We start from the raw sequence: 20,755 nt of genomic DNA, 5'->3' as shown, positions 1-20,755 counted from the left end.
GTGGGGAGAGAAGGCACAGGGGCGGAAATGCGTCCTAGCACCTGCTGCTGTCCTGACCTCCATTCTTTAATCAGTTGGATTGGTGGCCCTGCCTTGAGTCCGGCTGGCTCCCCTATTTTTTTTATGGACTAGAAAAAACCTGCTCTTTGTTCAGTGGATGGGAAGGGCAGTGGAGCTCGCCCAGGCCGAGCCTTGTGAGGCAGATGCGAGTGAGTGGCTTTGCTCTTCCTGGTCTTGGCAGGTTTCCCTTGCAGTCAGTGGTCCCACGGCACCTCCCCAGGCGGTACCCGGCCAGGTTGCTGAGTTCCCTGGGCTGGAATAGCAATGGCAGAATCTGGAGAATTCACAAGTCTGTCTTGTGGGTTTATTAGGACCTGAGTAACACAACTTGGAGATTAAAGGCTACGGTAGGACTAGGCAACACCCAGACTCCTTGGCGCCTATAAGCCCTAGGAAATCTGGCTCCTGCACCCCTTCTGACCTCCCTTGCCCCCTTCCCACCCCAGCGTGCAGTCAGACTGCATGGTCGTTCCTTCAGCAGGCCCTGACCTCTCCACTCCAGATTGGCACATGCTGTGCTCTCTACCTGGGACACTCACCCCGCCCAACATGCTGTCTCTCAGCTCATTTCCACTCCCTTAGGGCTCATCCTTGATGTTACTTCCTCCAAGGAACCCTCCCTGAACCCCCAAGCCTGGGTCAGTGTTTTAAATATAGCTTTTATTGTTATTCAGGTACAGTGAGGCTAACAGATCAGGAGACAATTGCCATTGAAAAGAGAGTTTGTTACAGTTCCCATGCAGGGCCATATGGGGAAGCAACAGGCGTGGGCAGACCACAGAGGGAGCTGGTGCGGCAGCGTAAGCAGACTTAGAATTGGCTCCGGGGCATAGCAGCTTGCTGTAGTTGTCTGGTACCTGGCTCTGGGGTGAGTAGGGTAGGAAGACAGTGGTCCTGAGAGGAAGAGCCCCATAAAAGAGGAGGTTGCGATATGGACTCTAGATTGGTTTGTTTGCATATGGAAGGCTCACTTGTAGGCGAGTCCTTTACTATCTCGAGGGATTGGCTGGCCCTGGGAGGGACATCTCTCCAGAGTCAGCAAGGTCCTATGATGTCAAAGCATCAGAATAAAAAGACTGCCTTAATATAGTCAGTTGCCCCTCCTGTGAGTTCCTGCAGCTCCTGGATCTATTACCCTGTACACTATAAGCCCTGGAAGGGCAGAGGTGAACCTCCAAAAGCAAAGAAAGATGATTTTTAAGGGCAGCTTACAAATGACCTTTTAAAAATCATTATGTAGTTAATGAATATTAGAAACAAACCAGCATACTGAATATGTTATTTCATTGATAAAATCAATTTACTTTAAAAACATTGTAAGTAACAAAAAATTGTCAGTAAAAAGGAAAGCTCGTTCTGCAAGACAAGTGTTAGGTAAGTGGTTTTCCAGGTGATATAAGGATATGAAATTGCTGTTCCTGGCATTGGCTATTGCTAGCCTTAAACATTCTTGAATTTATTTTGTGTTTTGTTTGGTTAGAGACTTGACGAACTCTTAAGGTTTTGCCAAAGCTTGTTGTGTGCCTTTATCTTGTCGCATTTCATCCCCACCCTGTAGCACACACTTGACACTCAACCTTGTTGAAATGCGTGAATGAAGCAAGCCCAGAGCCAGCGCAGGTGTCACCACCCCTCCCAGTCCTGGTGGCACCAACCTGGAAGTCTTGGAATTACAGGGTCAGCAGTGGGCGGAGCTAAGGAGTGGTTTTGCCTGAGTTCTGGTTTGCAGATCAGAAAACTGAAGCCCAGAGTCAGAGAGAGGAGTTTCCTGAGGTCACACAGCAAGTTAGTGGCCAGTGTGTGACCCAGTGGCCAGTGTGTGCTCCTTTCCTATTGCTGAGACCACTCCAGCCGTGTAGGACTCAGCTCCAGGGAAGCAACCACACCTGGGGAGCCACCTGGCCCTGCTTTGAGTACCTATGGGGGCCTCAGTGCACACACACACAGTGTCCTGGGCCCTGATTCTTTTAGAACCAGCCTGCAGGCTCTGAGGTCTAGACAATCCAAAATTCCAGGCCCCAGGGGTTCTGGGTCTACACTTTCCACCGAGTGAGATTACGGAAGTGTCCAGGGTCACACAGTTCGTCCGGGCCAGAACCAGTCGACATAGAGAATTATTACAGTGTCCCGCACAGTCTCCCCATATGTGTGACTGGTTGGGGTGGGCTGGATTGGGCAATCTGGGAAAGTAGTGAGCTTATCCCTGGACATTCAAGAAGAAGATGGAATCTCACCAGAGTTCCCCTAGAATTGTGGCACGAACAATTTGGGTACAGGTGGTTCTAGCTGAGACCTGTGCTCCATGAGGTCTGGTGTCTGAGTTACTGAAAGCCTTTACTCTTGGGGTTTCTGACTTGTCCTGGCCCTTGGGACTGGGTTACTGCATATCCCAGTACACGACACCATCAGGAAAGGATCATGAAGAAAAGGTGCTAGGGCCATTTCTATTTATTTGTATTTGTTGTCTTGGCACCCAAGAGCTCCGTGGGGGATGTATGTGCAGAGCTTTTTGGGGGTGGCTGAAGGCCCCGGATCCCTGATCTCAGACCCTGTGGGGAGTGATGGAGCTAGCCAGGGCCAGGCGGGGTTCCTGCTTAGGAACAGTGAGGAGTGTGGCACCCTGGGACGCTTCCACTGAGTGGCCACTAGAGAGCACCCACGGGCCTGCTCTCAGCTGTGCCTCAGAAGTGGTACCTGAGGCATCCCAGCTGGCCCATAATGAACGTATTTGTCCAGGACAGTGCGTTTCAAACTCTTTAATGGGGACCTACATTCCAGAGACAGGTAGCTGGGAAAAGTTGGGGTGGAGGGGAGGGAGCAAAAAAGGAGTGAATATGTCCATTTGTGCAGACATCTGAGATGTGACTGACCCACACAAAAGCAGACTCACACACACACATGCATGTGTGAACATGTGTGTACACACATGTGTGCGCACTACTCATCCAATACAAGGGCAGAGCGGTGGGTAGGTACTGATATGTCCAATTATCCAAGTCAAGAGGCGTGAGTCGAGCAGTTCTAAGGGCTGTTGGACTCTGTGGGGGCAGGGTGGGTAAGCTGTCATAGACCACCCCACAGTAACCCAGTACTCTGCAGAGCAGAATGTGGGTGACAGGAGGGGAGAATCCCAGATCCGAGGGTGTGAGGAGGGAGGTCCATTCAGAGGTGCCTTCCGCTTATATAGTGTTTCACAGTTTCTAGAACTCAATGACAGGTAGGCAGAGCAGCTGCATTCCTGTTCTGCTTTATAATTAACATGAGAAGGCCCTGGAGGAAACCTGTCCTCGGGTCTTTCAAGCTGTACTGACTCCAGCGACTTCGGTGGTCCCTGGGATGGGGGGTCCAGGACTCTGATGGACCAAGCTTCCCAGGTGTAATAGATGTGGCCGCACCTCCCCTGCCCCTAGTTCAAGGCGTGGGCTTTGCAGATCAGGTCGCTGAGGACACCTCCAGATTCCACCTTGGCCTCTGAATGAAGGCTCTTAGCCTTGTCCCTGATCTTTAGACGGTTCTTAATTCCTGGAGATGGCAGATTAAAAATCAACTGCCAACAAAATAAACCAGCAGGCATAGCTTCCAATCATGTCAAACTCTCCAATTTTTATATAAATATTTTTGTCAAAACGCTTCTGGACACTAGGGCTAGAAATAAAGCACCTCAGAATTACAAAGCTGGGAGATAGGTATCAGAGAACCTTCTGGTCCAATCTTCTCCTTTTCCAGATGAGGCCTGAAGAGTTGGGGGTTGATTCTCCCTGAGGCCATCTCCAGGTTACCCTAGGAGCTGTAAGGAAACATGGCACTACAGGAAACAGGAATCACCACTGCGCTAAAGAGGGAGGCCGAGGAGGAAGTGTGTGGCGCCCCAAGTGCGTGGCACCCTAAGTGTGCGGCACCCCCATGGTTGGTCTCTGTGAGATGCCACGCCTCCTGTAGCCCCCAGCTATGTGCTGAAACCAGGCCTGGAACAGGAAGTGCTCGGAATCTTTCCTAACGTTGCCACGGTGCCCACAAGAACCCGAAGAAAGCAAAGGCAGGCTCTCCTGCCAAAGTACCTTGGCCCATGAAAGGAAAAGTGTGAGCCCCAGATGTCATGAGCACTCTGAGGCTTCGGCCCCCAGGGATCCTGTAATTCAGAGACCTGTGTGCAATGAGAGTACCTCCCTTCGACAAGCTTCCCGTGTGAACGAACCCATAGCTCTCAGGGCAGTAAGTATGGCTGGTTTTCATCCACTTGAAAACACTTTCTATTCCTAGAGACCGGTACTACTTGGACTTAGCAGGGAAGGGCTTTGGGGGTTCCAGGTGGGGAGGCAGAAGGTATCTGGGAGCCCAGGGACCATCGCAAATAGCAAATTATATGATCAGCCCCCTTTGGTTCTCATCCCTTAGGTCAGGGGGAAGAATCATGGGTTAGCTCCTGTTTTGCTTTATCTGAGCCACTTTCCCAGCACAGTGGAAGAGAATCACCAGTTTACTGATGTGCTTTTTAAAAGCTGGATATTCTTTTGATTTGATCATTTTCCCACACTCCAGGTTTTACTCATTGTGATTTTGTGGCCAAATATAGATTCGTTAGGCCAATCTCCTCCATAGTATTTTGAAAATTTGAAATTGACCTGTTTTATCTTCTAGGTGCTTCTCCCTAGCCCTCCCGCCCACCCCAAGTAATTACCACTATCACTCAGGACAATGTTGAATCCGGTAAGTAGATCTGCTTCCCACGAGCGCAGGCAATGGTGAGGAGCAGAAGCACCTGGTTGCAGCTAGAGGTGCACGTTTCCACGAGGGGATGGGCCCTGCTCCACGGACGACCTCGAGCTTTGTCAGCTGACTGCTGGGAAGAGGGTATCCGAGTCCTGCTGTCTGAGCCCACCACCGTTTACCTCCCACACTTCAGCAGGACTCTGTTAGATCCAGATTCCAGTTTTCAGCCACCCACCCTATTCCAGGCACTATACTATCCCAGGCATAGTTCCCAAACTTTATTTTATCGCTTTAACGTCACCACCACCACCACCATCATCATCCTCATCTTCATTACTGCTGTCATCATTCCCACTTCACATCTGAGGACAGGAGGCTCAAAAGGTTAACTGGCTTACCCAAGCTCATACAACTAGTCAGTGGCAACAAGAATGCAGAGCCTCCATTTCCCAGCCTCTGGCCTCTCCACTGCGCTCCTGGTGCCGGCGAGGCTGAGGATCTGTTGCAGCCGTTCCGGTGTGTCCCTCATGGTGCGCTTTTCCTGGCTAGGTCTCTTTGAGCTCCCATGTCTGAGGTCTTCATCCAGGCTGTGTGTTCGGCTCCCTTAAGGAAATGATTGAAAAAAATGTCTAAGTAAAAGTCCCTGCCCAGAGACCCAGCTGTCTCCTTCCTGGGTGTGTACCCCAAAGAATTGAGAACGGGTGTTCACACAGAAACGTGAACAGTTCTCACAGCAGCACCATCCACAACAGGCAACAGGTGGCAAGAGCCCAAGTGTCCACCTGCTGACGAACGGATAAACAAACTGTGGTTTATCCACACAGTGGAGTATTATTCGGCCATAAAAAGGAACGAAATTCTGACACCTGCTACAAGCTGGATGAACCTCAAAAACACTATGCTGGGTGAAAGAAGCCAGACCAAAAAAGCCCACACACTGTATGATTCCACGGATATAAAATATCCAGAATAGCAAATCCGCAGAGGCAGAAAGCAGATGAAGGGTTTCTCAGAGCTGGGGGCAGGGGAGTTGGGAGGGATGGCTTAATGGGGACAAGGTTTCCTTTATGGGATGTTCAAAATGTTCTGAACTATAGTGGTTGTACAACATTGTAATGTACTAAGTGCCAGTAAATTTATAGCATAAAATGGATAAAGTGGTGAATTCTATGTTTGGGGCATTTACCACAGTAAAAAAGAAGCAGTCGCTACCCAGACTCTCGTCAATTTAGCATCTCTCTGAGTCAGTCACGTGCTAGTTTACACTTAAGGAACAGTTTCTTGAAGCATAATTCTGTCTCTGCTTGTGGATTCTTCAGAGCTACCTGCAAAGAATCAACCTTCTCCCTTAGCTTCGCCTCTGGCATTTCCTACCCTAGATCCTAAATTCCAAATTACTCTGTAGCTGGAATTCCTTGGTCTACTGAATATACTCGTACAGACGGTGCCAAGAAAAATGTATAGACATTTTAAGAAAGGAAAACTGTATTAAAATTGCGATGCTCAATGTATACCGATAACAAAAGATGAATACAAGTCACGTTTGACTTCTGCAATTACAAGAGGTGCTCAAAATGGTTCCCATCAGTAAAAGAGGAATCAAGGAAGACCTCAAGTGTGAAGAATTATCATTGACAGTGGATAAGATTATGATAAAAACACAGAAAGTGGTGTGAAAGCAAGAATGTGATGTTACTTATACTAATGGTTGCTCAGTAATGGCTGGGTGACTGGATGAATGAATGAGAGCTGTGTGTTGGTTGTAAACTTTACCTTAATTGTAAGGATACGCCCCATATTATTTAATGAATGAGTGAATGAATGAACAAATTTTTCTTTAATAGGTGGCCATAGCACCTTCTTTTTCCTGACTTAGGTTTCCTGAACATCACACATCTTCTGGTCCTTGAAATAGCAGCCCTCTCCCCTTTCCCCACTGCCTTGTGCAGAATCTGGGATGATATACTCCTATTTGCCATATCTGGGATTTGGCTTTGAAATATTATTTCCCTCTGGAAAGCCCTATACTTTAACCAGAATAAGCTCTGTTGTCAAGCTTTTAATCTTAATTTTCTTAAAATAATTGGGTACAAATGTATTAAAAAAAAAAATGGTTCCCATCAGCGTCCAGACACTTCTGATGACGGTGAACTACTGCTTGAGCAACATTGAGCAAAGCGTCCACTTGTATCCATTTTTTTGGCACCCCCAATACTTGCCTTGAGAAGATGTCTCATGAGAAATATTGGCCATGTTTGAAAATTAACCAGCATTTAAAAATTTGTCTTGGTTTTCTTTCTACTGTACAATTTGGAAAACCTGACAGTTATATGAGGTTAACCAAAAATGGTTTTCTTCCTTTGTTTCCCAAAGCAACACAGCACTCGGCTGGAACGCCGGATAGTCGGCTCATCCAATCGGTGGCGTTTCCCCAAAGACGCCTTCCCCCAGGACCTGCTGGCCCTCTCCCAGGTGTGCAAGGCTATGAGCGTAGACTTTGATGACGCACTGAGGGACCCAGACAGGTAGGGAGATCAAAGGCTCATGGCAGAGAACGCCCCTTTGGGGTGAATCGCATTTCTGGGCAGTGCCCCGTGGTCGGGCCACTCTAATTGAGCAGATGGGCTGTCACCGGGCACATTTGCCAGGAAGGCTGCCTTTGGGACCATCCTTTAGGGATGCACACGGCCACTGTGACACTTCCTATGAGAACGTCTGTGGGTGGTGATAAAAATCCAGAGAGAGACGGACCTTTTTTTTGCTTCTGGATTTTACTTTGCATTGGGAACTTTGGACCCTAATGGTATTCTAAGTTTGTCAACTGATTTGTTGACAAACAAAACTTAGCTACTGAACCACTCTCATGAATGCACATTAACACGCAGTTGATTGGCTTCCATTGGCGGGAAGCTGCCCGCTCCCTTCCCGGGCTCCCCAAGACATTCTGAACAGGAGGCTTGGAGCAACACTTCTCCATGTTACAAGTTCTTTCTTGCCTCTCCTGAGGACACAGAGCTGGACCCTACTGCAGAAGAGACATTTCACTTCCCTGGTGCTTTAGACCTGACTTGATGCCGCTGCCCGCCCTGGGCTGGCAGCTCCTGCCTCGTGAGTACCCATCAGATCTACCTGAGCATGACCTGTGCCCCAGGGCAGCACCTGCCACAGAAGAGCTGCTTGCTCTGTGATTGCTCAGCAAGTAGCCAAATCTTCCCTTTCTAGACCCACTGACCAGCCCTGCTCCAATGCCCCTCCTACCCCCACAGGTGACTGTGTCACACATTTGAATAAACCAAAATCCATTGGTGTTTGGGGTCTAAATTCTCTGATGACCCCAGCTTTAGAAAAATTGAGTGCTGTGAATTGCTATTCCTGGCATTGGCGATGGATAGCCTTAAATGACCTTGAATTTGTTTTGTATTTTGTTTGGTTAGAACCTTGAAGAACTCTTAGGGTTTTGCCAAAGCTTGTGGTGTTCCCTAGCACCAGGGCCAGGCTGGGAAAGCAGGTGCTGGCGCTGGGCCGCGGAATATAGGCAAACGGATCCAGAAACCTGACAAGGGTGGCTGGGGGGCAGGAGCGAAGGTCTCCAGGGGTTGGTCTATGAGATGGCTGAGCTAAGCTGGGGAGTGGTGGCCTGAGGGGCGGGGCACAGAACCCTGAGGCTGATGGCAGTTGTGATGGGCTTTAGAACTATTAAAAGCAGCCTATCAGACAGGCTTAGAGTTCCTTCTCCTCCATTTACTAGCGCTGTGACCTTTAGTCAGTGGCTTAATCTCTCTGAGCCTCGATTACCTCATCTGTGAAGAGGTGATAACAGCATCTCCCTTGAAGAGGTTATCTTGAGGATTCAATCAGACAGTACACCAAAAATGCTTAGCACTGTTTCTGGCAAATAGTAACTGTTCAATAAATAGAGCTATTATCTTTATAGCCTGAGCAGCAGTTTTAGTTAGTGATCCTAGTTATTTCATTTTGGAGTGTGTCATCCCTGTGCTCTGCCAGCCAACAACCCCATATTTCATTCTGCCTCTTAGCACCTCCCCCCAATCATAGCATCTTGCTGCAACACAACAAATTCTGCTCTCTGCTCGGTGACGCTGGGAAGGTCTGGGTCCAAAGGCAGGCTGAGGCAAGTAGGCGTTCTGGATGGGCTCATCACTTGTGTGTTGGGTGGGCAGCTGATCCAGGCTCAGCTCAGCTCAGCTCAGGTCAAGCTCCACGAGCTTCTCGTCCTCCTCCTGAGACAGTGGGCTAGCCTGGGCATGTTCTTGTCCTGGTGGTGGCAGAGGGCAAGAGGGCAAGCTCATTGCACACGTTTTTCAAACATTCAGCCACATCATATCCACTAGCATCCCATTAGTACAACCAAGTCACATGGCCAAACTCAAAGTCAAGGGGCAGGAAATTAAAGTGGAGGTTTGCAATTAACAGAACCCCCCCCCCTTGGATGGTTTGCTGCGGGAAGTTCATATGTCCATAAGAAACATGTAGAATTTCCCCCTTTCCCCTCTTGTTTCTCCATCAGGAGTCATTCCTGGGGGTCGGGGGGCCTGAGCCCTAGCCAAAGAGCATATTCCCAGCACCCTACACGCCACTATATCACAGGCCATTTAGTCCCAAACAATGGAGAGAACAACTCACAGGTCCCACTTAGCCCATTAACTTTTCCATTGGTCTTAAAAATGAACACAGCCCTTGCAACCTGCAGAGCCTGCATGATAAATGGTACATCTGGGCAAGCAGCCATGACACCAGGGGAAAGCAATGGGGTGGCTGCTGTTGTCTGGTGTCTCCCAGCTCAGCCGATGACAGTGATGTTTGTGAGGGCAGTTGAGCTCATGGGCATCGCCCCGTCGTTTCCAAAGTCCATTGCTCCATTTTGAGATCACGGTCTGAACTCCTGACCTTGGCCAGCTCTTCCCAGACGTGTGGCCTGAGTCACCGGGGGTAGGAAGGCTAGCTTGGGTCACATCCAGTGCTCCTGTTGGATAAACAGCTCCAGCTCTCACCGCCTTCCTGAGGCTGAGTCACTGGTAGCCACCCTTGCACCTTGGAAAGGGCAGCACATGGTCTATATTACTCTGGACACAGGTTCCCCTACCCGAGCCCTCTTCCAGGCACCCTGGCCCACAAGGCTCCTGGGGCCATTGAAAACAGCATGGCCAAGATGACACTGACCAGATGTGGTCATCAAGGATCCCTTGGCTGGTTGGCTTTCTTGGGATGACTGTCTTCAACCTGTGAATATGTGACTCAAACTTTGTTTCACTTCCTTGCTCAGCAGGATGAATATAGTGTTTATAGAAAAGCATCTTATCTTTGCAAATCGTTCAATCATGGCCTGGGCATGTTTTGAGCACTTGAATGATGGCTGTGCTAGGGTGAAGGGTTACAACAGTAAATAAGCCCTGAATCTGTCTTTGTGGAAAGCAGAGCCTGTTGCAGAGGATGCGTGAGGAAACAGGCGACCCCAAGACACTATCAAGAGAGTTTTAATGGGGGTAATGCCAGGGCAGGCAGTGGGGAGGGCCGCTAGCCCAGCCTCCCCAAAGAAAGCAACACCTCACCTTATTTGGAAGGGTGAGTGGGAGCTGGTCAGTGAGACGGTGAAGGGGAGAGCGCGCTGGGCAGAGGGAGCTGTGCGTTCAGGCAAATGGAAGCAAGTGACAGTGGGTTACACTATTAAGAAGCACTAGAGTGGGGAGTGGAGAGTGACGAGGCCACAGGAGCTTGTTAGCCATGCTAAGGCATTGGGGTTTCCCCCAGGAGACTGGGGGGACATGGAAGGGCCTCAGCAAAAGAAAGGCTAGACCGAACTTGACTTTCAGGTGGTTCTTCAGGCTGCAATGTGGGGTGTGCTTCAGAAGGGAGCACAGGGCGGCTTGGACGAAGGCCATAGCAGTAAGGGCAAAGAGGGAGAGATGAATTCAGAAGGTATTTTGTCAGATCTAGGCAAGGGATCAGATGTGACAACACTTAGTAGGCTGGCCTGGGCCACTGGAGGCAGGTGGAGCCATTTCCTGAAACACGAAACCCTGGCAAAAGGGCAGGGTTGGGTGTGGGGTAGGTTCCGAGTTCAGTTGTTGGACCCATTGAGACTGGGGAGTGCAGCTATGCATGAGTTAACTTCCCAGAAATGCCCAGGACCCTCTCTTCCTTACTCTAGTAGATAATTATTGTTGTAGACACGCACCAGAAGAGCTGTCATTTGGGCAGCCACGTGCAGCCTCAGATACCTCCTTGCGAAGCCCTACCCACAGACTAGAAGTGGGAACTAACGTTTTGATCCAGCCATCAGATTGACGTTACAGTTCATCAGATCGGCAGACAAAAGGGTAACCTGAGGAAACTGTCCCAAAGGGCGGCTTATGATAAGATTGGTGAATTGGGCACGTTAGGGGGGCTTACACTGGACTGATGCAGGTTGCAATTGGAGAGAAAGATCAATCTTCACTCCTGAAATTTTTGTTTGTGTTTTTCCTTAAGGTTTTGCCTTTCAAAGATTCAGAAAAACGTCTCCGAGAATTTGAAGAATGTGGCCATCCAAAGCAGGGACGCAGGTGAGTTCCTGTCACGAGTGGATTCCGTCAGAAGGCTGCTGATGTCAGGGCATCTTGTGGTGTCTCTAGAAGGAAACAGACCATGCGCCAGGCCACTATCGGTACGTTTCAGTTCCTGCCCACCGCACAGCGTCTAACATGTCATAGGTGCCCGTAAACATTTGTCGAGTACACGATGACTGAAACCAGGCTGGGCAAACACAGTTTCATATGCTAATGGTCACAATAAGGGCAGATGTGCCACGTTAATGAATAGGCTTTGGATTCAGGACAAAACAGAAGCCCTGTCAAACTTGGGGCAGCTGTTCTCTGTTCCTTTTAGTTCTAAACAGTCATGGCTTGGATGTCACACCTGCACTTTATTACGAGTTATAGTAAAGAACCAGACTATAATAAAGGACTGTCCAGCTGGGGAAAGGATCACTGAGCCTCACGGGGAACCTGGACAGGTCAGCTCCTTAAAGAAGCTTTTGTGGATAAGCCCCACAGCACAGTGTGGCTGCCTGAGGTCTGAGCCAGCCGCCGGGAGGGGCTACGTGAGTCCTTCTTACCTGTCAACTCTGATTGACTGGCAGATCTGAGAAGTAGTCTGAGCCCATCTCCTGGCCCGGGAGAAGACGTCTTGGATTGGTTGTGCTATCTGCCCTCCTGAAAGTAGAAGTGAACATCCAGTGAGGGGACACGCTTTATCCACAGTTCCATGCCTGCCTAAAGTCACCCCAATGGGGTGGCATTCTTCCTAATCCGGCAAAACAAAGCTGTTTCCTGCGGCGATCCCAAGGCCATCTGACATTGAGATTCAGCGTTCTGAGGGTTGCCCTGAGTACCACCCCCTTCCCCCAGCTCTGTGCTAACTGGAGTCCAGCCTGCACAACCCTTTTGCCCACCACCTCTCCTGCCTCACCTGGCCTGGCATCCTTGGATCTTTTACTTACCCTCCTATCAAAGTCTCTTCCCATTTTGATCGTCTATACCAGGGGTGTCCAAACTTTTTTGAACGTTTTTCACCAAGGGCCACATGCGGTAAAATACACAAACACCCGGGCCACTCACTCGAGGTGAAGTACGTATTGCCTCACCTGGTTTATTTAAGTAAACTAAATGTATTTTTGGAATTTGCTGTGGGCCAATTAACAATGAATCATGGGCCGCAGTTGGCCCGCAGGCCGCAGTTTGGACACCCCTGCTCTATACTGTTCATGGGTGAGACCCCTGCATAGAGCCCTTACAGTTTGCAAAGAGCCTTCTTCACATTGTGATCTCATTTCATACCTGTGAGCTGGTTTTCTGATGGTCCCCATTCCCTCGAGAAAAGTGAGCTCAGGAGAACCCTGCTCCCTGGTGATGGGCCTCTTACTATATTGCCCTTGGCTGTTGCTTTTCAGGTGGGTAATAATTAGGCACCAATAGCCCAATAGTTTTCAGCACGGAGCTGGGTACTCGTTTTGTTCTCCCAGGCAGTGTCTGGAGACATTGTTGTTTGTCACAACCCAGGGGGCAGGGTGCTACGGGCAACCAGTGGGTAGAGTCCAGGGATTCTGCTAAGTACCCTAAAGTGCACAGACAGGCCCCACCACAGAGAATTATCAATCCCAAAGTGTCAACGGTGCCCAGACGGAGAAACACTGTAATGGGGAAGGCAAGTGAGGCCCCCAGAAGTGTCCCCGCCAGCAGCCGTGCCCCATGAAGCGTTTTCCAGTTCCCCAAGTTGGAGGGCAGCCCTAAGCCCCTAACGTCCTACGGCCGTTGTCGGCCGCCCTCTTGGAGGTTTATCCCTTCCTATGTTACCGTGCGAGTCTGCACATCTTAGCCCCCTGGGAGCCAGTAAGCTCCCTGAGGCTGGCACTGTCATCTTTGTCACTTTGTTCCTGAAAGGCTATGGCTGAACTTGAGCTGAGAAGGAATGAATGCACCTTCCGGCAGAAGTGCTATTGAATCGTTTGCTCAATGGTATTTTCTCTCCTCAGTGGTGATTCTCAAATGCCTGGGATCTGAATGGGAGCTCCATCTACCTCAACTTCTTCAGTCCGGGACCTTGACCAAGCTTTACCTGGTGGCGCTGGGAGGGGGCACCACAAGCCCCACGAAGGAACTGGAGAAGCTTCTGCAAGGTACTTTCTCACTGGCACCCAGCATGGAGCTCCAAACACCCTCTGGTTGGAGAGATTCCAGCTCGGCGTTTGGTTCTCTGGGGACCACAGTCACACCGGCAGTTAAGAGCAAGGCCCAGGGTTTCACCTCAGTCTTCTCAGCTGTAAAACAGGAATAATAGTTGTTTCTATGTTGCGTTGAAGACTCGAGGAGGTGTAGTGGGTGTGAGGTCTTATAATAGAATGATACCTGGCATGTAGTGAGAACTCAGTACGTTACTCTGTTCTTATTCTCAGAGTAACCCAATCTTGTCCAGCCGCTAAGATGGAGGCTCTACCTACTTCTTTGAGAAGAGAAAATAGGTTGTGTCGAGTCTTCTGACGAGGTCTCTGGAGGGAAGGCGTAGTTCTGACGTCTGTGGCTTGTTTGGCCCTAAGCATGCTCGTTAGAGGTTTACACACATTACATCGATTTTAGTTTTCTTTTCCTCTCTCTTTGCTTTTCTTAACACCACTTCATTCCAAAAAGTATTTAGGTCCTGTCTTTCTTTTTCTCCTTTTTGAATCCTCATAATCCCCAGTCTCCCCTTGTCTGTTCCATAAATTCCTTTTTGGCAGCCTTGCCAGTTTCTTCTCTGGATAATATAGACTGGTGTCACCTCAGGACATCTTGTAAGCGGGTGCCATGAAAAAGTCAGTGCCTCCTGAGCTAGCCAGTGTGCCAGTCGGGAAGGGATGACGTTTCCAGGACGCGACAGCAAAGCTCTGTTACTCCAGAGCCAGCCAGGCTGCCGGAGCGCCCAGTCACTGCTCTGCCCTGAGCCTGGAGCGAGGGCTCAGCTGTCTGCCGGCATCTGCCAGGCCACAGGGCCTCGGGCTCAGCCTCCCCAGCTGAGCTGGGAGCTGAGAGTGAGCTGTGGCTTTCCCACAGAACCGAAGCCACCGTCCTGCTTATTCATGATGTTCTTTGCTCTTCCACAACTTTGTCCCAGTGTCTTCAAGAGCAGGACTGGGCTCTTCCTTCCATGCCCTCTGTGCCCAGGTCAGAGGTCTCACTAGGCAACCAGTGGAAGGCTTTGGAGACTCAGACATGAGTACATTGAAAAGTGAGAGACTTTGGACGGGGAAATGGAGCGATCATTCACGGCTTGGTCTATAATGAGTCTCGAATGGCCACCCTGAACAGACAGGATTTGGTTCTGCGAAGACAGCCCTCCGATCCAAGCCCCGGCTAGAGGATGGGCCTGACCGGGAGACATCTGGGTAGGTTCAGATATGAAACCCTAGAGCCCGGACTGTCCATCTGTCCAGGGTCACCCGTGCCAGCACCACCAACTGCACCAGGCCCTGGGGCTTGTTTCGCTGTGATTTTTAGTACAGTCACAGCTTTCATGTGTCTTGCAGTGGTGGGCCCTGGGGAGACACAGCCCCTCAAGCGAGCGGGCGAACGAGCAGTGCTGGCCACACAAGGCCATTTGCATTCCACCAACAGTCCGAATCATCTGTGGTTTAGCAGGACTCGTTTACTCTCTAGGAGGAAATCCGAGAAGGAAACGGCATGTGTTTACTAAGAACGAAACACCCTGGTTACAGAGCACCTCAGAAACACGTGATCTAATTGTCACCTTCCTACCAGGTTTTGAAATTGTACTTAAAATGGAGGGAATGTTGAACTTCTGTCTTCCACTGGCCTTGCTGGTAATAGTCCTTCCTTCCTTCCAGAAATGTTGAGTGCTTAACTGATGCCAGGCATTGTGCTAGGAACTTAATCACCCACCATGATGATAAAGCATGACAAAAAGCACGATACACGATGATCCCAACCACCACCTCCTGAGTGCCTACTGTGTGTCATCTCATTTACTGCCCCCGGCGGAGGGGGGTGGTGGTGAATGAGAGAATGGAGCCTGTGAATGGGAGGTTGTGCAGAAACCCAGGGGAGGAAAGTGATCCAGAGCCAGGGGCAAGGTCTTGCACTTAGTAGGTGCTCAACAAGTATTTGCCGACTGACAGCCTGAACAGAGCCAGGTGCCGGGAATGTGGTGAGGCAAGGCTCGGTGGCCTTGCGGCCTGAGGAAAATGGATCTTTGTTCTCTCTCTCCCTCTCTTTTTCTTCAGTCTTTGTAGTTCCATAGTGTGACATACTTTTTGGCTCCTGATTCATGTCACTTTTCATAACCTAGAACTATGAGCTCACTAGGCTTTGGGACGCTTGTGATGGAATCTGTTTGTTCCATTCATCCAGCTAGTGTTTACCAAGCTCCAGACTGTGTCGTGTCCTGGGCATGGAGTGGCAAGTAAACCGTTCAGTGTGACTGCCCAACAGATAATAAATCAACAGATGATGTAATAGCAGGTGGCTGGTCCAGAAGGAAAAATAAAGCCTGTTGGGCGTGGGGGAGTTGCTACCTTACACATGGGGTCAGGTGGACCCCTGATGGGGGAGGGAGCAACCCACAAGGAGGCAGTTTTGGGGCCAGGTGAGCCAGAGACTAGTGGGCCAGTCGTGGGGCCACTGGAGGGGCTTTGGCTTTGGTCCAAGGGTGTGGGACGCCACCTGAGAGCTGAGCATAGTGTATGTTGTAACTCACGTTTTAGCATGACTCTGAGTGGGTGGGGAGAATGGCGGTGAATTGGGCTGTCCCTTCCCCTCCTCCTGGAAGCCTTTGGTGGGGAGGGTCCTCTGTTTGCGGAAGGACGTGAGGGCCACATTTACAGAGCCATGGGGTGGGTGCCTCAGCCCCACATTTGTTCTTCAGCAGGTGGTCGCTGTGCTCCCACCTGGAGGAGCTCAGAGTGCAGAGCCGGCGCTCAGGGTGCAGAGAGATCGAGGCCTAGCCCTCGCCCTCATGGGAGAAAGGGGGGACAAAGGGGAGGGAGAAGGGGGTAGGGGGCTAGTAATAAATGTTTGAAATGCAGTGCGAGCATCGATTTCCCAGTTTTGACCATCACCGGGGATGTGTAAAATCACCAGGGAAGCTGGCTGGGGGGCAGATGGGAACTCTCTGTACTATTTTTGCAACTGCTTGGAAGTCTTCAAGTGTTTCAAAATAAATAGTCACTTCAAAAATGCATCTACTAAACACAAGCAAACAAAAACAAACCAAGTACAGTGAGGTTCATGCCAAGACCACGACGGGCAAAGGGTGTTTGCCTGACACTGTGCCCTGCGCCATTCACTGCGGCTGTCACATCCGGACATCCTTATCTCCTTTTCTTTAATAGTGCCAGCACCGAGGAAGGTCCAAGAGAAAACCCCCATCAAGAAGATGGTCTTTTCCTTGAAGATCACTGACCCCATGGTCACCAAAGTTGGTAATGGACACTTGTCTTCATTTTCTGAGAATGCCATTGAACAAACAGCCCTCCCAGATTTTAAAAACAAACAAGAAGACATAACACATGTTCAGGGCTTCCTTCTTACAAATAGCTTAGTGCAAAGAGAGGAGGGGAAAGAAGGGTGGGGCAACTTGGGAAAATGAAGAGGGTGAAATGCTGCTACCAAGAGGTGCTGGTCCTTGGGGAAGAGGCATGAGGGACACAGAGGAGGAGCGAAGTAGCAGGTTTCTCAGACAGACCCAGGGGAAACATAACTGCCTTCAGGGGGTACGCAGGCCTGGGAAGCTCTCAGACTCACCCTTTCCCCCCCATAAGCACTTCCTGCCAAGGAAGCCTCCCTCAGGGCTTCCCTTGGGCTCACCCCCTCTTCATCCCATCCTGGCCACCTAGAAACAGACTTCTGTTAATGCAACATACGTGCTGTCACATGCTGTCATGGTCAGAAAACCAGCCCCTGAAGCCCTGGTTGGGTCAGCCGTCCTCGGAGCACATTGGTCCACACCTCAGCACTGCGTGGGACCAGGCAGAGCTGGGACGAAGCCGAGTCCCTCTGCTCCCTACTTACAGGAGTGCAGTTCCTAAGCTACCAAATTATGCTGGCCCCTCCCGGGAGTTCTTGAGTCCTTAACCTTCTTGCACACCCCAGACTCGGAGGAAAATCTGTAAGTTTTATGCCAGCTCCAGAGAAACACCCGCACCTATGTACGTTCTGCACGTTATTCGGGTGGTCACGTCCCAGCGCAGGCCACGGACCCCAGATTAGGAGAGAACCTCCGAGGCACAGACCCTGAGGACGGGCTCCCAGGAGGGGCTCAGTTTCTTCAGCCTCATCAGCAATTCCTTTGGGGAGTCAGGGAGCCCGGGCAGTGTCTGCACCCAGGTCAGAGCGGGTGCATTTTCTCTAATGGTGTCTCGCTGCCCAGCTAGTGGACATTGGAGCATCTGGCACGAAGGGCAGCTGCGAGTGAGGGACGCGGGCTGCGGAGCCCCACGCTGAGGCGCTCTCTCTCGGACGCTGCCTTCCCAGCCTTCGCAATGGCCCTGAAGAACCTCTACTCGAGCCAAGTGGAGATGAACTTGGACGACGTGCCAGGAGTGCTGGCTTCTGCTCACACTCTCCAGTTCAGCAGCCTGTTTCAAAGGTGAGGGGACGCGGTGAGGTGCCGGCCAGGCCCAGTCCCAGGAGAAATCAGAAGGGAGTCCCTTGACCCATTTCATGGAACATTCCTCTTCCGGAGGCTAGGACATCTGGGGTTTCCTTGCACAGAGCACAACTTTGAGTCTGCAAAGGAATAGGACACTATTTCCCACTAACACATTATCAGCTCACCACTGAGCCGTCTCTAGCAATATGCTCATTTTAATCAACAATTCTTGACTCACAGGAATGAAATGCACAGGAATGCATTTCTTTTGGGTGTGCAAAGGGACTTCCCAGTAGTACTCAAACCATGTTTATCAATTTCACCTGTGTTCATCTTTGGCTAAAAACATCTCTCTCCGTTTAGTGTACACGCACAAAATCTGGCCATGGGAAGACAAGCTGAGCTTTCCCATCACTGTCAGGGCTCATTTTTCCCACTCATTTCTGACCGAGCCTTGTTTTTTCTTGTAAATAATGTTTTATTTTTACAAATGTTACATATGGTCGCTGTAGATCTTACGGGACATAGAAAAATGCAAAGGTCAGGGTCAAAATCGCCCATCAATCCAACTGCCTGTTTTGGAACACAGCCTTTCTCCTGGGCCTTCAGATCCCACTGGCCTACCTGGGGAGGGGGGGCGAGGGTGGGGTCCTCTGGCCAAATGTCCACATCCCTCAGACGAGTCTCCTTCCCCGGGAAAAGGGCTTTACCACCATCCTGTTGTTGAATGAGGACCTCTGGGGCGGCCCCCTCTCTGAAAGCAGCCTGGGGGCCTCGGAAATAGTAGTTCTGTCTCTGCAGATGTGTGACCCTGATGACGGCCGGACTCACACCAAACAACATCAGTCACTTCTACCTGGCCGGCTGCAAGGTGAGAACAGCCTGGACAGGGCATGTGGCACCTGGGGGACCTGCAAGAGTATCCAGGCTCTGGGGTTTCACTCCCCAGGCCCAGCTCCAAAAATCGTACCTGAAGGCACCAACTGAAGGGTGCCAACATTTTATTTTGCCAAGTGAGCAATTTTGAAAAGCCATTTTGTTTTTTAAAGGATATTTTAACAACCCCAATAGTGGAAAAGTTTTGATCTGGGGGTAGAGGGGAACAGCACAGCCTTTCTCACCAAAATAGCAGACTACCTTGCAGGGTATTGTTGGAGTCGAGCAAAATTTGTCCCCCTGGCCTCAATCAGCTTGCCAGTGATGGGATGTAATCTAAGTCTCAGAAAACTGAGACCCAAGTCGGGGAGCAACCAGGCCAGGGTGACGCAGCAGCTGTGTGGTTGTGCTGGGTCTGAACCACAGGCCTCCTGATTCCAGCCTTTTCCTGTGAAGCCACCATTGACGTGGGTGGACACGCATAATGAAAAAGACACATTTGGCTGTGGTGTTTGGTTCACGCACAATCGGCATGTCACGGAGCTACTATAATAGCATCTAAGGATGTTTGAAATGCCTGTTTTGTCAAAGATAACTGTGGGGACAGAGCCAGGAGTGCAGTTTCCAGGCTCTCGGCCTCACGTGGACAGGTGCTGGCTCGGGTAGTAAATGGCCATCAACTGTGATGGGATGGCCAGCAGCTGTGGCTAGCTGGCCGTCAGCTGTAACCAGTGAGCCATTGGCCACTAATATAACTGCCGTGGCTATGCTAGCAGAAGGGAATGGGGGCTAGCAAGAAGATGGTGGCTGAGCCTGCAAGAGTGGATTGCAGTTAGCAAATGGGGTTGGTTGGCTGGTAGAAAAGCGGACGGCAGGTTGCAGATCGTGTGGCTCCTGCTTCCTGTGTCCAACCCAGCCACCAATGAAAATATAGTGGTGTGACTCCCCTATTTATGGCTCTGTGGGTGTTCCTTTTTGGCCTCTCCATGTCCTGCGTTCTTATGTGGGGAGCGGGAGCTGAGACCCCGCGTGACACCCTGCACGACAATAACTCGTCCTCACCGTTGCTGCTCTGGTCATTAGAAAGTCACTCCGCGAGTGGTGTCTTTGCATTCCGGTCAGCATTTCTCAGCTCCTATTTCGCTTGGTAAGGGACCAGGGACCCAGGAGACTGTTTCCACTTTCTCTGAACTTCCATTTTGGGGGATGTATCCCCTCCTAGCCTCAGAATTCCACGTGGGGTGCTCCCCGCGGGACGTCCCATGATCAGTCACTGATTTTAGTCCATAGATTTTAGCACGTAAGCCCTGTGGACAGACCACTGGGGTTTGCACCAGGCTCTGCCACTTACTTGTGTGACCACAGGAAAGGGCAGGAATCTTGGAGCCTCAGTTTCACCATCAGGAAACTAGGGATAATAATGAACTGATCTCACAGGGTTGCACCGAGGAATGATTTAAATCAACCGAATGCCTGTCTTGAGCATAACAAAAAATGTTATCTGCCGCACGTATTTTATGTATTTTGGAGAAAAGGTTTGAGGCCGTCAGCATGAAACTCCTGAGAGCACGCTTGTAGTCTCGTAGCCGTCCGGCAGAGGGCGCTGGGAGTTCAGGGATTCCTTTATCAATCGGCTTTTCTTGCCTTCTCAGTATAAGGCAGAGCAGCTCACCATGGCCTGCGAGAAGTGGCTGGACGTGAACTTGGTCCCTCTTATGGGGACGCAGATCAGCCTCCGGAAAATCCCAAAGGAGCTACTCCACAAAGTGCTGAAGTCCCCCAGGTCAGAGCTGCTTCTGGGGTGTGGGTTTCTGTTTTGTGCTGAGTGGAGGACCAGATTGCCGGCCCTGGGTGGGTCTCGGGGAGCAGGGCTGGTGTGGGGAAGGGAGGTGCTCCAGTGGGCACAGCACCCAGATCCCTGCTGGACACGCCCAGTATACAGCATTTCCTCCACCCCAAACTTCCTGCTCTC

At 50.5% G+C, this 20,755-nt stretch overlaps 1 protein-coding gene across 1 annotated transcript in view; it reads left to right on the top strand.

The window, feature by feature from the left end:
- Window positions 1–4,755: 4,755 nt before the first annotated feature.
- BTBD16 (BTB domain containing 16) overlaps window positions 4,756–20,755 on the top strand; it is a gene marked incomplete at both ends in the record, with an annotated part of 38,971 nt that continues 22,971 nt past the window's right edge. Inside the window, 8 exons of the mRNA XM_081074571.1 lie at window positions 4,756–4,767; window positions 7,144–7,295; window positions 11,260–11,333; window positions 13,301–13,444; window positions 16,649–16,738; window positions 17,790–17,904; window positions 18,709–18,778; window positions 20,436–20,566. Of these exons, the coding sequence (XP_080930697.1) occupies window positions 4,756–4,767; window positions 7,144–7,295; window positions 11,260–11,333; window positions 13,301–13,444; window positions 16,649–16,738; window positions 17,790–17,904; window positions 18,709–18,778; window positions 20,436–20,566 (788 nt within the window). The remainder of the gene's footprint in view (window positions 4,768–7,143; window positions 7,296–11,259; window positions 11,334–13,300; window positions 13,445–16,648; window positions 16,739–17,789; window positions 17,905–18,708; window positions 18,779–20,435; window positions 20,567–20,755) is intronic.

This window comes from Rhinolophus hipposideros (genome assembly GCF_964194185.1).
Source record: "Rhinolophus hipposideros genome assembly, chromosome: 15".
Classification (NCBI taxonomy): domain Eukaryota; kingdom Metazoa; phylum Chordata; class Mammalia; order Chiroptera; family Rhinolophidae; genus Rhinolophus; species Rhinolophus hipposideros.
This window is presented reverse-complemented; position numbering and strand designations above follow the sequence as displayed.